This window comes from Clupea harengus, chromosome 15 (assembly GCF_900700415.2).
Source record: "Clupea harengus chromosome 15, Ch_v2.0.2, whole genome shotgun sequence".
NCBI lineage: Eukaryota > Metazoa > Chordata > Actinopteri > Clupeiformes > Clupeidae > Clupea > Clupea harengus.
The window spans coordinates 7,356,071-7,373,553 of record NC_045166.1 but is presented as its reverse complement, the minus strand read 5'-3'; the positions used below and the strand labels follow the sequence as shown (position 1 = coordinate 7,373,553).

Genomic DNA, 17,483 nt, shown 5'->3' with positions numbered 1-17,483 from the left:
GCCCGGCTGTTTCCAGCTGATTGTAGACGTCTTCTGGGTCAACTTTTCTCAGGCGGGCAGTAAAGTAGCCTTATTTTTGGAGCTTGCAATAAAAGCATTAACCCTGTTTTGGTCGCCTCATTTATCAGAATAACTACCTAAAACGGGAATAGGTCAAGAAATAAAGACAAGAAACAAAGCATCAACACGATTAAAATTGGATTACCCGGTTTCTGCTCTGAGATTGCGACAAGTACCTAAGCAAGTAGGCTAGGCTACTGTATTTTGTCATCCAACTGGTAATACTACAATGCCAGTAGAAAATACTTGGGAAGATAATTTCAGTTGTCATTCGCCAGACCAGGTGGTTGTACTTGTGTTAACCAGGAAATTGTGTCAAATGATAAAGAACAGTGTTGGGTAGGCTAAAGGCTGCTAGCTAACAGCATGTAGCTCGCTAGCTGGTAGCTAGCTATTAAATGGCAATCATCTTTGCTCTGATAATGAAGATGTTTATTAGTTTTCACCTTCCAGACGACATCGTTATGAACCCATCCCCTTCTGAAAATTAAATTACTATCTGTGCTTTTGGTAGACTTTCAGTTTTTGAGGTGTGTAGGGGGACGGCTTTTCTATTAGATATATGTAAATATCTCCAAACTGGAGCTTAGGCAGGGACTTCTACGACGTTATAGAAATACAAATATCAGCGGGTGCAGTAAAGGGATCACAGGTTCCCAAAATGTAATTTTTTTTCTAGATATCTCTGTCTGGCTATTGTGGTATGATCTGTGTTTGATGGCGATCGTAATTGAGTAGGTTGCACTGCTCGACGATGTCCACTGTTGGTCGACATCTTCGCTTTTGCCCGCAAGGTATCCCTGGTAGTGTTACTGAAAGCTACAAATTACCGTAAATATTGTAATGTTCTGTCGTCAAGTCTGACATGTAGACTGAACATTTACATTTACATTTAACATTTACATTTAGCATTTGATATTTGTATTTACATTTAACATTTACATTTAACACTTATATTTAACATTTATATATAACATCGAACATTTACGTTTATATTTAACATTTACATTTATATTTAACATTTAACATTTAACATCTAACATTAACATTTAGATGAAAGATTTATATTATTTAACAACTTTGTGTTACTGCCAAAAATGATCCTTGGAAAAGTTATCGCATGAATTTACATGAATTTATCTCTAAATGCTTGAAAAAGTGACATTTGAATATTGTCATGCTTTTTTTTCCATATGATAATGCTAAATGTACGAAAACTGAGCAGGATTTTCGAACTTGCAACATTTTACAAACGGCGCCCCATACATTACATTTTACCTTTTCAAACTGACCTATAAATAGACATGACATCTTAAATAGTTGCAATGCCAAAAATACACTCATGTATACATTGTAGTGTTCAGCGAAATAATTACACTGCCAAAAATAGCCACAGGTACGTTAGTCAAAACATAGGCACAACGGTTAGCTTCCTCGTCAGAATTTCACTCGCTGATGCCCTGTGTAGAGAAGCGGGAGCTCATTCCGGTTTCTGCACGAAAATGGATAAATGGTTAAAAAGAGTTAATCCCCGGTCCAGAGAGACCCCAACCGCTACTACTAGTAGAAGGCCTACAATTGACGATGCACCTGCCGGCGACAGCAACCCAGGTTGCTCTTCCAAGTCTACTTAGTCTTAGCAGCAGTACAGTTGTTGCTAGCCAAGCTACTAGGTTTTTTGTGTTCAAATCAACTCGGTGTGACAGACATTGTCAAACGCCACATAACATCTCACGATACGCACCTCAGTGAAAAGACTTTGATGCCCTTTACCACGACGAACATATGTGAGAGTGGGTTCTCAGCTCTGACGAGCATGAAAACAAAATACAGGCACAGACTGTGTGGAAAACAATTTAAGACTTTCTCAAATTCAGCCAGACATTGCAGAGTTATGTGCATTCTCTCAAACACATCCTTCTCATTAACCTGTGGTGAATGTGTGTGTGTTTGGGGGGGGGGGCTTACCAACATGAAATATATATAAATATATATATATATATGAGTGCGGGGGGGGGGGGGGGGCACGTAGCTGGAGATTGAATGTCTGACTGTAAAAAGTTTGGGAAACACTGATGTAGAATGAACTCCCACTGAACAGAACTCATCAATCGGAATCAGAATCAGAATTCTTTTAATGGCCAAGTATATTTACATATACAGGAAATTATCTTGGTGGTTGGTGCATAGGACATAAAACACATAACATAACAACAAAATAGCAAAAACAAGAATAAAAGACAAATACAGAATATTAAATAATTATAAATAATTGTGAATTGGAATTGGCAAACCCAGAGTCAGTGTGATGCAGGGGGCTTGTTTGTGAGCACCGCTGCCGTGGGGAAAAAACTGTTCAGGTGGCGCGAGGTTTTGGTCTTTATAGCCCGGAACCTTCTGCCAGATGGGAGTCTCTGGAATAGGTGGTGACCGGGATGGGAAGGATCAGCGAAGATCTTGCATGCTCTCTTGCTGGTCCTGGAGTGGAACAGGTCTAGGAGAGACGGCAGGTCGCAGCCGATGACCTTCTCGGCTGACCGAATGATCCGCTGCAGTCTGCCTTTGTCCTTTGCAGTAGAGGCAGCGAACCAGATGGTAATCGATGAGGTGAGGATTGACTCAATGATGGCTGTGTAGAACTCGACCATCACTTTCTGTGGCATGTTGACTTTTTTTAGCTGCCGAAGGAAGAACATCCTTTGCTGGGCCTTCTTGATTGTGGAGGTGATGTTCTCCGCCCACCTTAGGTCCTGTGCCATAATTGTTCCCAGGAATCTGAAAGACTCCACAGTGTTAACTGGGGAGTCACACATGATGAGGGGGATGGTTGGGGCTGGGCTTCTCCTGAAGTCTGCTACCATCTCTACTGTTTTACAGGCGTTCAGCTCCAGGTGATTCTGGCTGCACCAGAAAGCCAGGCTGTCAACTTCTTTTCTGTAGGCTGCCTCGTCCCCATTGGAGATTAGTCCAATGAGGGTTGTGTCATCCGCAAATTTAAGGAGTTTGACAGAGAGGTGGCTGGAGGTGCAGTTGTTGGTGTAGAGGGAGAAGAGTAAAGGAGAGAGCACACAGCCTTGTGGGGCTCCAGTGCTGATGGTCCGGGGCTCAGAGACAAGCTTGCCCAGCCTCACACGCTGCTTCCTGTCTGACAGGAAGTCAGTGATCCACCTGCAGGTGGGCTCAGGCATAGACATATATATATGTATATATGTCTATGGGCTCAGGCACGCTCAGCTGTGTTAGCTTGTCTTGGAGGAGAGCTGGGGCGATGGTGTTGAATGCTGAGCTGAAATCCACAAACAGTATCCTGGCGTAGGTGCCGGGGGAATCAAGGTGCTGGAGGATGAAGTGAAGTCCCATGTTAATTGCGTCTTCTACAGACCTGTTGGCTCTGTAGGCAAACTGCAGTGGGTCGAGGAGGTGGTTGGTGATGGCCTTGAGGTGGGTCAGCACGAGGCGCTCAAAGGTCTTCACAGAGGTCAGGGCGACTGGTCTATAGTCATTAAGGCCTGTGATCCTCTGCTTTTTGGGAACGGGGATGATGGTGGAGGTTTTAAAGCAGGCATGGACCACGCATTAAGCCAGTGAGGTGTTAAAGATGTCCGTGAACACTGGAGACAGCTGGTCCGCACAGTACCTTAGTGTGGAGGGGGAGACAGCATCTGGTCCAGCTGCTTTGCGGGGGTTCTGTCTTTTTAAGAGCTTGTTGACATGCCTCTCCTGAATGGAGAGAGGTGTGATGGGGGGGAGAGGGCTGTCTGGGATAATTCTGTGGGAGAGGGTGGTGTCTTTGTCCAGGCTGGGAAGAGTAGATGTGATAGCTGTGGTGGGGACAGGGTTAGGACTGGTCCATTGTCTGTCGAATCTACAGTAGAAGTCATTCAGATCATTTGCCAGTCTAAGGTCTTCCATAGAGTGGGTGGGATTTGGTTTTGCAGCCTGTGATCACCTGAAGGCCTTTCCAGACTGACGAGGAGTCATTGGCTGCAAATTGATGTTCCAACTTCTTAGAGTACTGTCGTTTGGCCTCCTTAATCTCCTTGCCAAAAGAGTATTTTGCCAGTCTGAACCTATCCTTGTCCCCACTCTTGAAAGCCTCCTCCTTCTCCAAACGAAGCTGTTTGAGTCTTGCAGTGAACCAACGCTTGTCGTTGTTGTAGATAACCCTGGTGCGTGTTGGAATACAACTGTCCTCGCAGAAGCTAATGTATGACGTCACCGCCTCTGTATATTCATCCAGACTGCTGGAAGAAGTTCTAAAAATGTCCCAGTCTGTGTCATCCAGGCAGTCACGCAGCTCCTCCACAGCTTCTCTGTTGTTCCAGTTTTTTGTTCTCCGCACAGCAGGTTTAGAAATTTTAAGTTTTTGTCTGTAAACCGGGATCAGGTGAATAAGAGCGTGGTCGGATAGCCCCAGAGCAGCGTGTGAAACTGCATGATAAGCCCTGCTGATGGTCCAAAGTATTCTCCTCCCTGGTCGGGCATTTGACTAACTGTTTGTATTTCGGGAGTTTGTGAGTGAGGTTGCCCTTATTAAAATCTCCAATTACAATAACAGGAGAATATGTATTGTCTCTCCTACTCTCCACTCCTAATATCTGATCGGCGAGTTGACGTTGAGCCTCTCGTACGTCAGCTTGCGGTGGGATGTAAACTCCAGCTAGAATAAAAGAAGTGAATTCACGGGGAGAGTAGAACGGTCTGCAGGTGATGAAAAATGATTCTAAGTCGGGAGAACAGGATTGTAATATCACTTTCACGTCATTGCACCAACACTGGTTTATATAGAAACAAATCCCTCCGCCTTTTGATTTGCCTGAAAGAATCGGATCGCGGTCTGCACGTAACAGCTGAAAGCCGGTCAGCTGTGCTGCAGAGTCTGGTGTGGATTCAGTCAGCCAGGATTCCGTAAAACACAAGACAGAAGAAAGAGGAAAGTCCCTGTTAGTCCTGATGAGAAGGCGTAGTTCATCAATTTTGTTGCACAGTGAGCGGACGTTGGAGAGGAGAATACTCGGTAGAGGCGACCGCACACCTCTCTTCCTAAATCGCACCAGGGCTCCTGCGCGTTTTCCTCTCTGTCTCCTTCTCACTGTGTGGCCAAGGCCTTGGATTAGTAGGTCTAGTAAATCCACGGGAGAGGCGAGAAAGTTGGGACATAAATCAGATGGTGTTGAGTCCCTGATGTTAAGTATCTCATCTCTCGTAAAAAATAATCTGTGACATCGCCATAGCAACACAATAACAAAATAAGAAAAATCTAAAAAAAAAAAAAAAAAAAGGGTGCCAATCCCTTAGAGCAGGGCGGTGGGCTTTGAGTTACCAATCCCTTAGAGCAGGGCAGTTAGCAGTGGGCTTTGAGTTACCAAGTGGCGATTTTGAGATCATAAAATATCCAAGTATGTGTCAGGGAATAGTTACTCCCAAAATAAGGGCCAAGTGTACTTTTTGTTGGGGAGCTGTGCAAGACAGAAAACACTCTAAAAATTATCAAATCTACACAATTCAAAAATTTCCCTCGGGATAAATAAAGTATCCATCTATCTATCTATCTACAATGGACTCCCAGACTGGCCAGTGGGCAAAACTGCAGCGTATCAGACCTCTCTATGATCATATGATGATGATCTATGATCTTCTCACACCAAAAGCCCTCCATTTGTGTGTACTCACAGCAACCCCCATTAGCATTGAGTGCTATCAGACATACTAGCATAGCACTACTCTCTCGCTAACTCTCTAACTCTTACACATTCACTCTGTCTCTATCTAACTCTTACACATTCCCTCTCTTTCACTAACTCTTACACATTCACTCTCTTTCAATAACTCTTACTATCTTCCTCTCTCTCTCTCCATTTCCCCTTTATCTCTCCCCATCTCATGTCTTTTTCACTCAGGTTCAGGTAGGGTTTAATTTCTTTTCAATTGATGCATTCATGGTTTATCAGGTTTTTTTGGTCAATCAAGCATATTTGGATTAATTGGCAGCCAACCTGTTTATTCAGTTGTTATTATTTACAGTTGTATTTATTGATTTGATTTCCATATTACATTCAGTTAGGTTGATGTGTGTAACATTTAAGATTAGCCTGACATTTATTGTAGTAATAAACTGTTCATTCATGAACCATCCATTTAACTCCTCGTGTGCCATGCCATTACTGTGCCACTAGCTTACGTATATACTGCCTGGTAACATTGGAGGTCATTTAATAATTTCATTATCTCTAATGCATTCTTCTGTCCCATAAAGCTCAGACATGCCTAAACCTTCCAGCCTGGCGTTTTTCCGTCGATTTGGTGACACTTTTAGCTGTCTTGCAGCTGTCATCCTGACCTAGAAGATATGCATTTTGGATTCATTCGTTTACACATTAACTACACTGCATTCACGCTACATATATGCTATGGGTTGGCACTTCATTGAGCCTGTCATTTAAGCAGTCACATTCGGCCCGTCTGTCCTGAAACATAGGCACCAAATATTTTAAGACAGCCGGTATTTGCTCGAGTCCTTTTGTTTCTAAAGCAAGTTGTTCATTGTTCAAACACATTCTGCTGAGAAACTGCTGACACTATGCATCTTTCCAGCAAGAACACATTTATTAATGAAAACATTAATACAGGAATTGACAGTAAACCACAGTTAGACAAATTAATTACTTTAGAGGTATAACATCTACCTATACCAATAACAGCATTTTAACTCACTAAATACCATTAGGGACAGTGAGAGAAAAAGGAAGAAAGAAAGAAAGAAAGACAGGGCTCAGGTCCATTTCTGGAAAAATGTTATGAGCGCTGGATGGAAATGTTGTCAACGGACGAAACTGGTGATTCCACACCTGTGCTCTCCTCATGCAAGTCCCATGGAGAGCGTATGCACAAGAAGACAGCCAATCAGAGCCAACAGGCGCAAGGCAGCTGGGCGAATGGAATCCCTCATGTCTGACCCATATATATACAGCACACCATTACGGGTCCTTGACAAGACGTGTGGCAGATCTCTAACCAACCTGCACAGCCTGGTTCTTTTGAGATAGAGCTTGTGATTGGTCACATTCTAATGACAGCACTAGGAATGAAGCCCTTTTCGGTGCGACTGTGACACATCATGAAGGGTCCTAAGGAGCGCTGGGACTGTGACACATCATGAAGGGTCTTAAGGAGCGCTGGGACTGCTGGTCTCAAACCAAAGTCACTGCATCTCTACACACGCGGATATAGAAAGCATACACACTGGAGGGTGGCACTGAAGGACACTGATCTTCGCACTGGAGTGTGTGTGTGTCTGTGTACAATGAGGGCATTTCAATGGCAAGCTGAAGGGCTAGGTCAGATAAGGATGCCTGGGGTTGGGGAGCGGACTCAGGAGTTGTCTGAGGGCACGTGCTCCTCAAAGCCCTCGCTCTCACGCACCAGCGCCCTCTCCAGGATCACACGGCCCTCCTTGTAGCGCTGGCTGTCCTCCGTGGCAAACTCATAGATCCAGCCCAGCTTGCTGTTGCAGTTCTTGCAGCTGACATCTCGCACCATGTGCCGACCCGTAAGCATCACTCGGTCCTGCACCTCACTGTACTGGAGGTTCACCACCTGAACGGGTAAATGTGCAAACATAAACCTCTATGACACCCCCCCCCCACACACACACACAAGCACAACAAAGCAACAAGCAAAACCAAATACTGTGAGGATTAGCTGACATTTGACATTTCACTGGTTTAATTGTCTAAATCCTGACTGTACATGCAGCTTGAGACTGATGTGAGAAGATTCTAGTTGAAACAAAGAAGGCTATCCCGATGGCACAAGTAGGGCCAATGATTTTCCGTTTAAAAAAAATGCATTTTCCGTTTCACATTTGGTGAATTCCGTTTTTTTTCCGTTTCAGCTCATTTTGTTCACCCTGAGGTATATTGATGGCTTAAAATGAGTGAATAATATGTGCCCTTCTTAGATTGTTGTTTGCCAGCATTAACAGAACAGAAGACTAAACATTTTTTATTTTAAATGCGATTGGGAAGACGAGCAAGTGAATGTGACTGAATGTGGCTTTAGCGGACGTGTGTGGGTCAACCGTTAAAAAGGGGGCGTGGCCGGAGCAGAGTTCAGCGCAGACGTGACATTTTCTCAGTGGTTTTGTTTTTTAATTAATGTTTGTTCATCGTTGCAATCGTTGTTGTGTTTATTTGAAAGAAATATAGCCTTGCAGCCGAAAATACAGGGGAATTTGGGCGATTTGAATGCACAAACTGATGTTTCCGTTTGAAAGTTGCAATTCCGTTTCAAAGGGTTCATTCCGCGAATTCCGTCCGTTTTCCGTTATCGCGGAAAATCATTGGCCCTACACAAGTAAAGTCTGAGAGTTTTTTAGAGAGAGTGTGTGTGTGAGAGAGAAAGAGAGAGAGAAAAATAGAAAACAAACCTTGTTAAATAAGAAAGCTCGTCCTGTAGCCCCTGTGAATCGTGTGGAGATCAGCTCGGAGCGATTGGTCAAGATGGTGTCACAGTTGGCACATGAAAAGAGGCGTGTCCCACCAATGTGGTCCAGAAAGATCCGTCCCATGGTCCTCTGGTACTGGAGCAGGGCCTGTGTGACGGGCAGGGGGGCTGTTTTTTTAAAGGGTGATGGGTTAGAAGAGAGATCAGAGACACCTCCAGGAGGAAAATCTAGTGACACAAGTGGCAGCCAACATCCTTTTATATATTAGTTTAATCACTATATTTTGGTTTTCAGAATCCTCTGTATACTGCTCCGTCTTAAAGCGACAGATCTGCCAATGGCCTCAGTCTCCCATGTGTAAGGTTTTCAACTACCCTGAAACCTCTAGATCAGATGATGTCGTTCATGTTTGTTGACAGGGCTTTCTGTTCAACCACTCAGTAAGGGCACAGTTCTACATGAATGAAGACCGATTCACTCAGTGAGCTAAAAATGGTGATAGACCTGCTCTGTGGTCTTCATGTAAGCCAATCAGCGCAGCCCTGCCAGCCCGCAGACTAAAGTGGCGGCCAGACAGAAGCGTCTGGGTTCGGCTATATGACAAACCTCAAGGGAAAACATAACAGGCGATACGTCTGCTGCGCAGGGATGAGAAAACGTGGGGGCGCAGTCGTCGGGAATGAGAGCAAAACACACACAGTCCAGTTGAGAAAAACAGCAGTGCACAAGCAGACCTAACCTAGATGACGAGAAGCAAATCCACAACTATCACAGCCTTCCTAAAGATTACGCAATCACAATAACCAAATGATTTTAAAGCGTTATTTCGTCGAATTTACGGTTTTATGCCATTCAACAAAGCAGGAAATAAAACTGCTACAAACTAGGCCAACAGAGGGTGAAAGTAGTTTGGTGCAACAGCAAATGTTCAAATAAAGCTATTTCAATGTGAATGGTAACTGCGTCTGGGAAACAAATCATGAGACTATTCATATTCATGTTATTCTGTCTTCTACTAAACAGCTGCGCTCAACATCACTTCATAATAGTCTATACATATAGGCTTCGTTTTGATATCCTCATGAGTAACACTCGTATCTGCCTAAACATGTTATTGCGAAGTTGACAAGGAAATGCTGACATCATTAGCCAGCAGCAACAATGTGCGCACAGGCTCACCTTTTTTTTGTTCTCGACTTTGTCTGATTCTCTGCTTCGCACTCTGTTGACCGCAATATATCTTTGAAAGATCTTTCAGTGGTTCGCGGCGTGGGGTTCTTGCAGTCCTTTGCGACGCTGAATATATTGGGTCTCTCCTCGATAGAATGTCGTGGCTTAACACGGGCTTGCTTTCTTTAAAACAAATCGACGTTATCGTGTTGTTGCTTTGTTGTGCAGACATCTGTCTTAAAGCCAATGTCAACATCCGGTACAATGACTCCGCCCCCGCGTTCTCCTCGCGCTGCGTGTCGCGTGCTGGTGTTTTGCTTGTGCCTCTGCAAACGCTAGAGAGCGCGATTCGGTGGCTTCAGAGGCATATTTCTCATGCATTTGCAGTAAAACCTACGGAATTCAATAGATACAGTTCAGTGTGTCAAACGCCTTTGTTTTAGGCAATCTTTGGGGACTGAAACAAACTGATGAAAACACATTTAGTATATTTCTTTACAAACTTGTAACTTGTCACTTCTTCTATTAAACAGCAGAGTGCAAAGTTAGTCTCCATCACATTTTGATCTTTAGATAGACTGTTTAATTGTAGAGGCTATAACAACATGGCCCAGTATAGCCCCATGCCTGGACGTGGAGGTTCTAAACAATTATTTTCAGACAAAATCAACATTTCCTAAATTCCCCCCTAAATCTTAGAAGGGTGCTGAGAATGTGGGTTCACTACCCAGACTTTGTTTATTTATATTAGTGCATGTCATTGAGATGGAGGATAACTGATATCCAAAGGAGGAAAGGCTCTGGGTCTTAGGAACAGACACGGTTTACAAAGTGGACACAGACACTAAGACATGAGGAAACTACAGGCATCACACATAACACACAGACTCCTAATCGCTAACAGGAGATAAAAACTGACCTTAACGTAAAAGGGAAATATTACACATAGAATTACACATGACACCCTAAAGCTACCACATGCACGGAATTATGGGTGAACTTACCCGTAACACGAACATAGGAGTGTGCACCCTTGCCTTTAGAATATCTTGGGGATATTTTTTAGCCGGTTGAAATACAGAAAGTGACACACTCCCGACACCTGCTAAGCCATCTGAGCTTCTGTTTACCCATTGCATTGTACTTCACCTTCTTCCTTTGTGGTCTCTTGACCTCACCTGACCTCAGCCCCTCGACTTCTTCTACCTGCTCACCTTGAACAGCAGTGTCAGTGACGGTGCTGCTGCCTCAGAAGGTGCTGCAACAAACATGATATTGGGCAGCAGAGTCTGTCTTGTTTCGTCCACAATTTCTCAGCACCTTGCTTGCACTACGCGTAACCATTTTGTCACAGTATTTTTTCGGCATTCAGGCACAGATCTTTAATGGTTGAGACTGAGACACAAAGGGGGCTGGCCTAGTAACATGTGACTGGGCCAGCCAGTGGACTATATCCCTGTGGAGGGATATTTAGTTTTTTGTTCTTGTTGTCAATATGCCTTTAAAGCTGAGCAAGTTTTTGTCCTAGAGTCATAAAAAGAACACCCACAGAAACCTTTAATCTTCTTCATATATGCCACTTGTGCATGAATGATTTTAGTTAGAGGAAATATAAACAAGCAACTAAAACAGGCCTCAGTCCCGGGAGAGTTGAGAAATAACCCATCGGTGACGGTTCTCTGGCAGTCAGGGACGGAGACGGAGTTGTAGCTTTTCTATATTTATTCCTGGATTATACAAAAATACAAAATCTGTTGATGTACGCAGGATCGCAGATAGGAATACCTCTGCTGTCTGGTTATCCATACATACATATCTATTTGATGGGCCAGTCAAAAATTAAAAAAATGATCTAAAAATGTTTTATTAAAGTCTGATTCTGCCGCCCCAAAAGGTGCATCAGGCGACCTCCGGGAACGGAGCCAGTCCACCCCTGCCTACTGCACTCAGCTCTGTTCTCTTAATAGAGCTTTCCTTTTGCAACAGCAGAGATGTTCAAGAAAACCTTCTTATCTTATCTTATCACTTCTGTGTGAATCTTGTGTACTTGCAGGATAGTTTGATTAAGTATGATGGAATCAAAACACCATGACAACCATGACAACACCATGATACCAAGACAGCATGAATCTTGTGTTAAAAACGAATCATTTTATAGTGTATGCTTATTTGAGTATGACTCTCAGTGATACAAAACACATACTTTGCTTCGATGTAGAAATTAGTTTTTGACCCTTTTTAACCCAGTCTGGTAGTTTAAGCACAATCTTCTCTATGATCTTGATATAGATAGTAATGACTGTAATAAATTCATAGTTTAGTTGCTGAAAGTGATGTAATCTTTTCTTACTGACTTCTGCCTAGGTGTTCACTACTTCAATATATGGTGTCTGTGGAAAATGACTTGAATTTATTTTATTTTGATTGATTATATTGAAATTATATTACATGGCAGATGGTTGAGCTTTCACCTGAGCATGTAGTTTCATTGTAGCTATCAGAATATTAATCCAGTTAGCTTAAACATCTCAAAAAGGTCATGCTTCCAGTGGCTTAAATGTCAAATTGGTCATTTCTGGTCATTTTACTTATGTCATTGTGATGGGCACTTTGTTCCAGTGGGGTAGATAAGATTTGCTCTGAGGAAAGATATCGCTGTGTGCCTATCTAAACCTCAGGGTCAGGTACAGGTCTTTCATAACACACCTTTGTGCAATCTTCACCTTGGCACCATAGTACTCAGCAGACTGTACTGGGAACAAGTCTATGAGTCGAAGAAAGGGCTTGTTCAGGTGCCCGGTGAGCTATGGTCTGAGGAAGGAAGACTTTCATCTCAACACAGATGATCAGTTATCATATCTCCATGTGTTTCAGATCACTGTTGGATTCTCCTGTGAATTTTCTGTTTGGGTGTTATATCTGGAGGGGGACCTCTCCGTCATCACTCACCCTGTACTACAGGATGTACAAACAAACAAGCCTTACACCCAGGCTTACAAATCCAACTCCCCTCATGAAGGTTTAGGGTTAGTTTGCCCACTACTGCTCCAGGCTACTGCCTGTTCCACCAGTGTGTTAAGGACATGACATTACAAAAGAGTCTGCTGTTCTGTATGTTGTGGGCCTAACTCAACAAAACACTGATGAAGGAAGGTGCCTGCTTGAAAACCCCACTGAAATGCCACGAAGGAAGCTTTTTTGTTGTTGCTGTTGTATCCTGCTGCTCAGGTTCTATGGTTGGGCAGTCATGTTGTGTTCAGCAGTTGTTGGCCACAGACAGTGCCTGTACGGATCCTGGGTATAACATGCGGCACGTTGCGTCTGTCACCAGCTAGTAGTGCGTTGGTTGTTGGGTATAAGTATGTACCTGTTACAGTGACAGGATTGGCCGCTGTTTGAAGTCCCCAAATAGCACAAGGAATTTAACCTATTTTCCTATGCATAACTAAAATGACATCACTCTCTGTCTTGGGCGGTTCACTTGACCTCTCCACCTAATATCTCTTCCAGGGTCTTCTTGCTCTCATCAGTGGCTGTTGGTCGAGACGCTGCATCATCATCAAGGAAGAGCCATATGGTCCAGATCAAATGACTCAGCAGTCTTCCAGAGATTATATTTATGAACCACTATCAGATCTAATGTCCGCCAAGAAAGATTGACATCAGGGTGACTGATAAAAGATTGAACTGCACAGGAAGGGCAGCACAGAACTCCATGTGAAATGGACAAATTAGATGTTTTGATAATTAAATTAGATTATTTGTTGTAGCTCACATATCTAAGTGTTTCTACATCATTTCTTTCTAACATAGTCTGTGTATACTGAACAATAAAGAGGTTAGTGAGAGGTTAGTGAGAGGTTAGTGAGAAGTTAGAGACAGCAAACCAAGTTGCGTAATGATTCAGTACAGTTCAAAAATAGTGTTTCACGTGTCTCATTATCTTTTACTACAAATATGAATGAGTAGAAGACATTAAAGAATAGTTGTCACTGAAGCACAGATTTACCTCACTCAAATAGGTAGAAGCTGAGACTGACACTTGTCTGGGATCGTCTACATTTGTCATCTAAAGTATATGTTCATGTGTTATAAATCCTCTACATTTGTCATCTAAAGTATATGTTCCTGTGTCATAAATTGTCTACATTTGAAATCTAAAGTATATGTTCACGTGTTATAAATTGTCTACATTTGAAATCTAAAGTATATGTTCATGTGTTATAAATTGTCTACATTTGAAATCTAAAGTATATGTTCATGTGTTATAAATTGTCTACATTTGAAATCTAAAGTTTATGTTCCTGTGTTATAATTTGTGGCATGTTAGGTGCAGCAGTGAGGTATGAGGCATATTCTTGTCTTCCAGCTGTAAGTTGTTGCTCTGGTGTGGAAGCCCAGTTGTGGTCGAACAACTGATAAAGTGTCAAAACATCAGTTACAGATCACTCAAACTGGAGAAATGCTCTAACAAAACACTGGCAACCATGCCCTAGCAACACACTCCAGGCACGCTAGACAACCGCAGAACATTGGTTTCATAGATCGTTATTACTGCAATGCTAAGTCGTGCCAGTTAGGATGGATGCCAGTAGTGTAATGCTATCCTCAGTTTAAAGAAAATGAGAATGACTGCAGAATGCAGAATGATTTCTCAGCTTTTGAGAAGGATGAATGTGTGATATGGACAGGTGAGTACCATTTTCACCATACCATACAATCATTCTGTTTGTTTAAATTAATTAAATTAGTTAAAATTATAAGTGAAAAATGACCATCATTACAAGCAAACCTGCCTGTGGTCAGCCAGTCAACTGATGTGAGATGAGATGGTGGTTTCCACTGGTCTGTCTACCACGAAAAACAAACTCATGATGAGAGAGTTGGACCTGAGATAAGACAAGCGGTTGTTCTATCTGCCATTAACAGATAGCGACAGATAAGTGCTATTGTTCTGTGCCCAGAGTGAAGTACTTCTTACTTCTTTATTTAGTCCGCAATTGAAAACACACACACACAAACACACATACACACATACGCACACACACACACACAAACACACACACAGATACACACACACACATACACACACACACACACACACACACACACACACACACAAACACACACACATATACACACACACACTCACACACACTTCCTCTTCCACATCTGTTACTAAAGAATATTGTTAGTGTATATCTGTCTATGCGTATAAAATCAGTGCCCTTGACCTTGAAAGAAACAGAACCCCCCCCCCCCCCCCCCCCGTGATCTGAAGGTCTTGTGGGAAGTTGAACAGGAACAGAGTCATTATACCTGCCAGCCTCCAAAGCAAGCAGAAGGCACAGAGTTCCTCAGTGACGGACAGAGAAACGGACGTCAGTCAGTCAGCCGCTGCTTCCCCCGAGGATAATGGACACGAGTGGACAGATGATGATGCTCAAGGCTCTCACACTTCTGGGACTCTTCTTAGCCTCCTCAGGTTTCTGAACTCAATTCCTACCAGCAGTATGGAGTAATGTAGATGGCTATATGGAAACAGGAGAATGAAAGTATGCTAAATTCTTTAAAGGAATGCGAGTGCAGAGCTGTGTGTTAGTGATGTCCATTCAGTCTCAACCATATCCCAGATTAGCGCGCACTGCGAAATTCATTGTCTATTTGAATTAGCTGTGTACTGGTATGCAAAACAATGGGACATTCGTCACACAAAAATTCAGTGAGATATGTGTAGATAAGGTGGTCACTGGTTTGAGGAGTTTTGTTTTGTACAATGTGTATTGCTCAAATAAGATAAAATATTCTAAATATGTTAGTTAGATTTAGAATTAATAATTAAAATGTCAGAACTTCTAACAATTAAGTGTCCTTTCCCCAATGTAGTTCTTTCTGAAGGAAGAGTTCTTTCTGCTCTTGATTATAATGCAGATATTGCGGCGCTTAGATAGTTATTATGTATTTCAAGCACTAAGTTTAACCATTATTCTATACAAAATCATTGTTCCTGTTATCCTGTTATTTTATTTAACACTCCACACGAGATAAGTTACCTCCACCTTGAAGGACTCCTCTCCTTTGGCACTTCCAGATGCCTGTCCTATTCCTTTCATCACAGCGGGCCAGACTCCACCAGAAGGCATCACAGGCATTCCGCTAATGTATAACATTTAGTGGAGGGATCACGGCCGATTGTTTTCTAAAAGGACAATGTGTACATGAATGAGACAACATGAATAACTACATACACTTGTCTGGCCTTATGTTTAGTCTGTTCATATCATATATTATTATGGTAGAAAAGGGTGCAATATCATATGATAATCATTTCTGTTTGTTTGTGTGTGTGTGTGGAGGGATGTTCAATGTGTGCGAGTGATGTGTGTGAATTTACCTGTCTCTCTGTCCTTCCCTAGTGCCTGTGTGTGAGTGATGTGTGTGAACTTACCTGTGTCTCTCTGTGTTCTTCCCTAGTGTCTGCTCTTGCAACAAAAGACTCTGCACAGGTAATCAATATGATTGATTGATTTTGATTGATATTGATTTATATAGACTACGGAAGATTGTGGGCCCAGCTGCACATGTGCTGATGTTTACGAGATGCAAATGTTTTATCAGAGAGAAACTACCTTGAGTTTCCATACTTAAGTTCTTGACATTTACCAGGTTTCCTGTATGCTACACTCCATAATAATGCAACACACTGTGTGTGTGTGTGTGTGTGTGTGTGCTCGTGCGTGTGTGTGTGTGTGTGTGTGTGTGTGTGTGTGTGCAACTCATATAATACTTTATTCTTTTCTGTCAGAACCTGATTTGTACTACATCCTCTCGATCCTTGACTCCTCCCACCTCAGGTGAGTGACAGGGCTCTCTGATCACCAATCATTAGCGTCCGCACAGATCATCAGCTAATCGCCTCCCAGGAGGGAGCACAGTTTGTCCTTGAGTAATTGCTAATCGGACCCCGTACTCTACCATCTTTTTTTACGACTGTTTCTTGGTATATCAACAAAGACCCCATACAACATTCTCCTGATTATCTCCTTGTGGTTTAATAACTGAGATCTTATCAGTCCTGACTTACTGTTGTGCTAAACTACACAAGGAGACAGCAAGGGAAACATTACTTATTAAGTTCAACTAAGTATTCATCTGTGATGCATCATACTTGAACTTTATAAACTGGATTGTTTGAGGCATTTAACTTAGTGTAGGTGAATGTGTGTGTGTGTGTGTGTGTCTGTGCACGTGTGTGTGTGTGTGTGTGTGTGTGTGTGTGTGTGTCTGTGCACGTGTGTGTGTGTGTGAGTGTGTGTGTGTGCACGTGTGTGCGTGTGTGTGTTCGTGTGTGTGTGTGTCTGTGCGTGTGTGTGTGTGTGTGTGTGTGTGCACGTGTGCGTGCATGTGTGTGTGTGTGTGCATGTGTGCGTGTGTGTGTCTAGTGAGCGTCGTTTGGCACTGCCGTCCGTGCAAGCACGGCAATCCAGACTATTTTCATTTGTAGTTCCACGTTGGTGGAACGAACTGCCTAGTACTACCAGAGCAGGGGCGTCCCTCTCTACCTTCAAGAAGCTTTTGAAGACCCAACTCTTCAGAGAGCACCTCCCCTCCTAACTGGCACCTGACTAGCGCTTAACTTGCACTTCAGCAGTTACATTCCTGCACTTCTTTTTCCTTTTTTCTAGGTCGTTGTTTTTCTAATTCTCATGTAAAGTAGTATTTATTGTTACACCATGCTTTTTTATTGCTCTTAGCTTGACTGTTCTCTCCCTTGTACGTCGCTTTGGACAAAAGCGTCTGCTAAATG

The 17,483-nt window shown here is 42.9% G+C and overlaps 2 protein-coding genes across 3 annotated transcripts in view; one reads left to right on the top strand and one right to left on the bottom strand.

The window, feature by feature from the left end:
* Positions 1 to 6,647: 6,647 nt before the first annotated feature.
* LOC105889805 (protein yippee-like 5) lies at positions 6,648 to 11,019 on the bottom strand. 2 transcript variants are annotated; one of them, XM_031581904.2, is made up of 4 exons: positions 10,681 to 11,019; positions 9,686 to 10,069; positions 8,489 to 8,673; positions 6,648 to 7,686 (listed from the first exon to the last, which is right to left on the bottom strand). In XM_031581904.2, exons 2-4 carry the CDS (start codon positions 9,930 to 9,932, stop codon positions 7,432 to 7,434), a joined length of 687 nt encoding a protein of 228 aa, XP_031437764.1. In that variant the 5' UTR covers positions 9,933 to 10,069; positions 10,681 to 11,019; the 3' UTR covers positions 6,648 to 7,431. The 2 variants fall into 2 exon arrangements, with proteins under 2 accessions (XP_031437764.1, XP_012671188.2); XM_012815734.3 differs by lacking the exon at positions 10,681 to 11,019 and having other exon boundaries at positions 6,648 to 7,656; positions 9,686 to 10,329.
* Positions 11,020 to 14,976: 3,957 nt separating this feature from the next.
* Positions 14,977 to 17,483, top strand: part of LOC116223878 (phospholipase B1, membrane-associated-like) — a 20,842-nt gene continuing 18,335 nt past the window's right edge. The window contains exons 1-3 of the mRNA XM_031582144.2: positions 14,977 to 15,161; positions 16,151 to 16,182; positions 16,482 to 16,530. Of these exons, the coding sequence (XP_031438004.1) occupies positions 15,092 to 15,161; positions 16,151 to 16,182; positions 16,482 to 16,530 (151 nt within the window). The 5' untranslated portion in view covers positions 14,977 to 15,091. The remainder of the gene's footprint in view (positions 15,162 to 16,150; positions 16,183 to 16,481; positions 16,531 to 17,483) is intronic.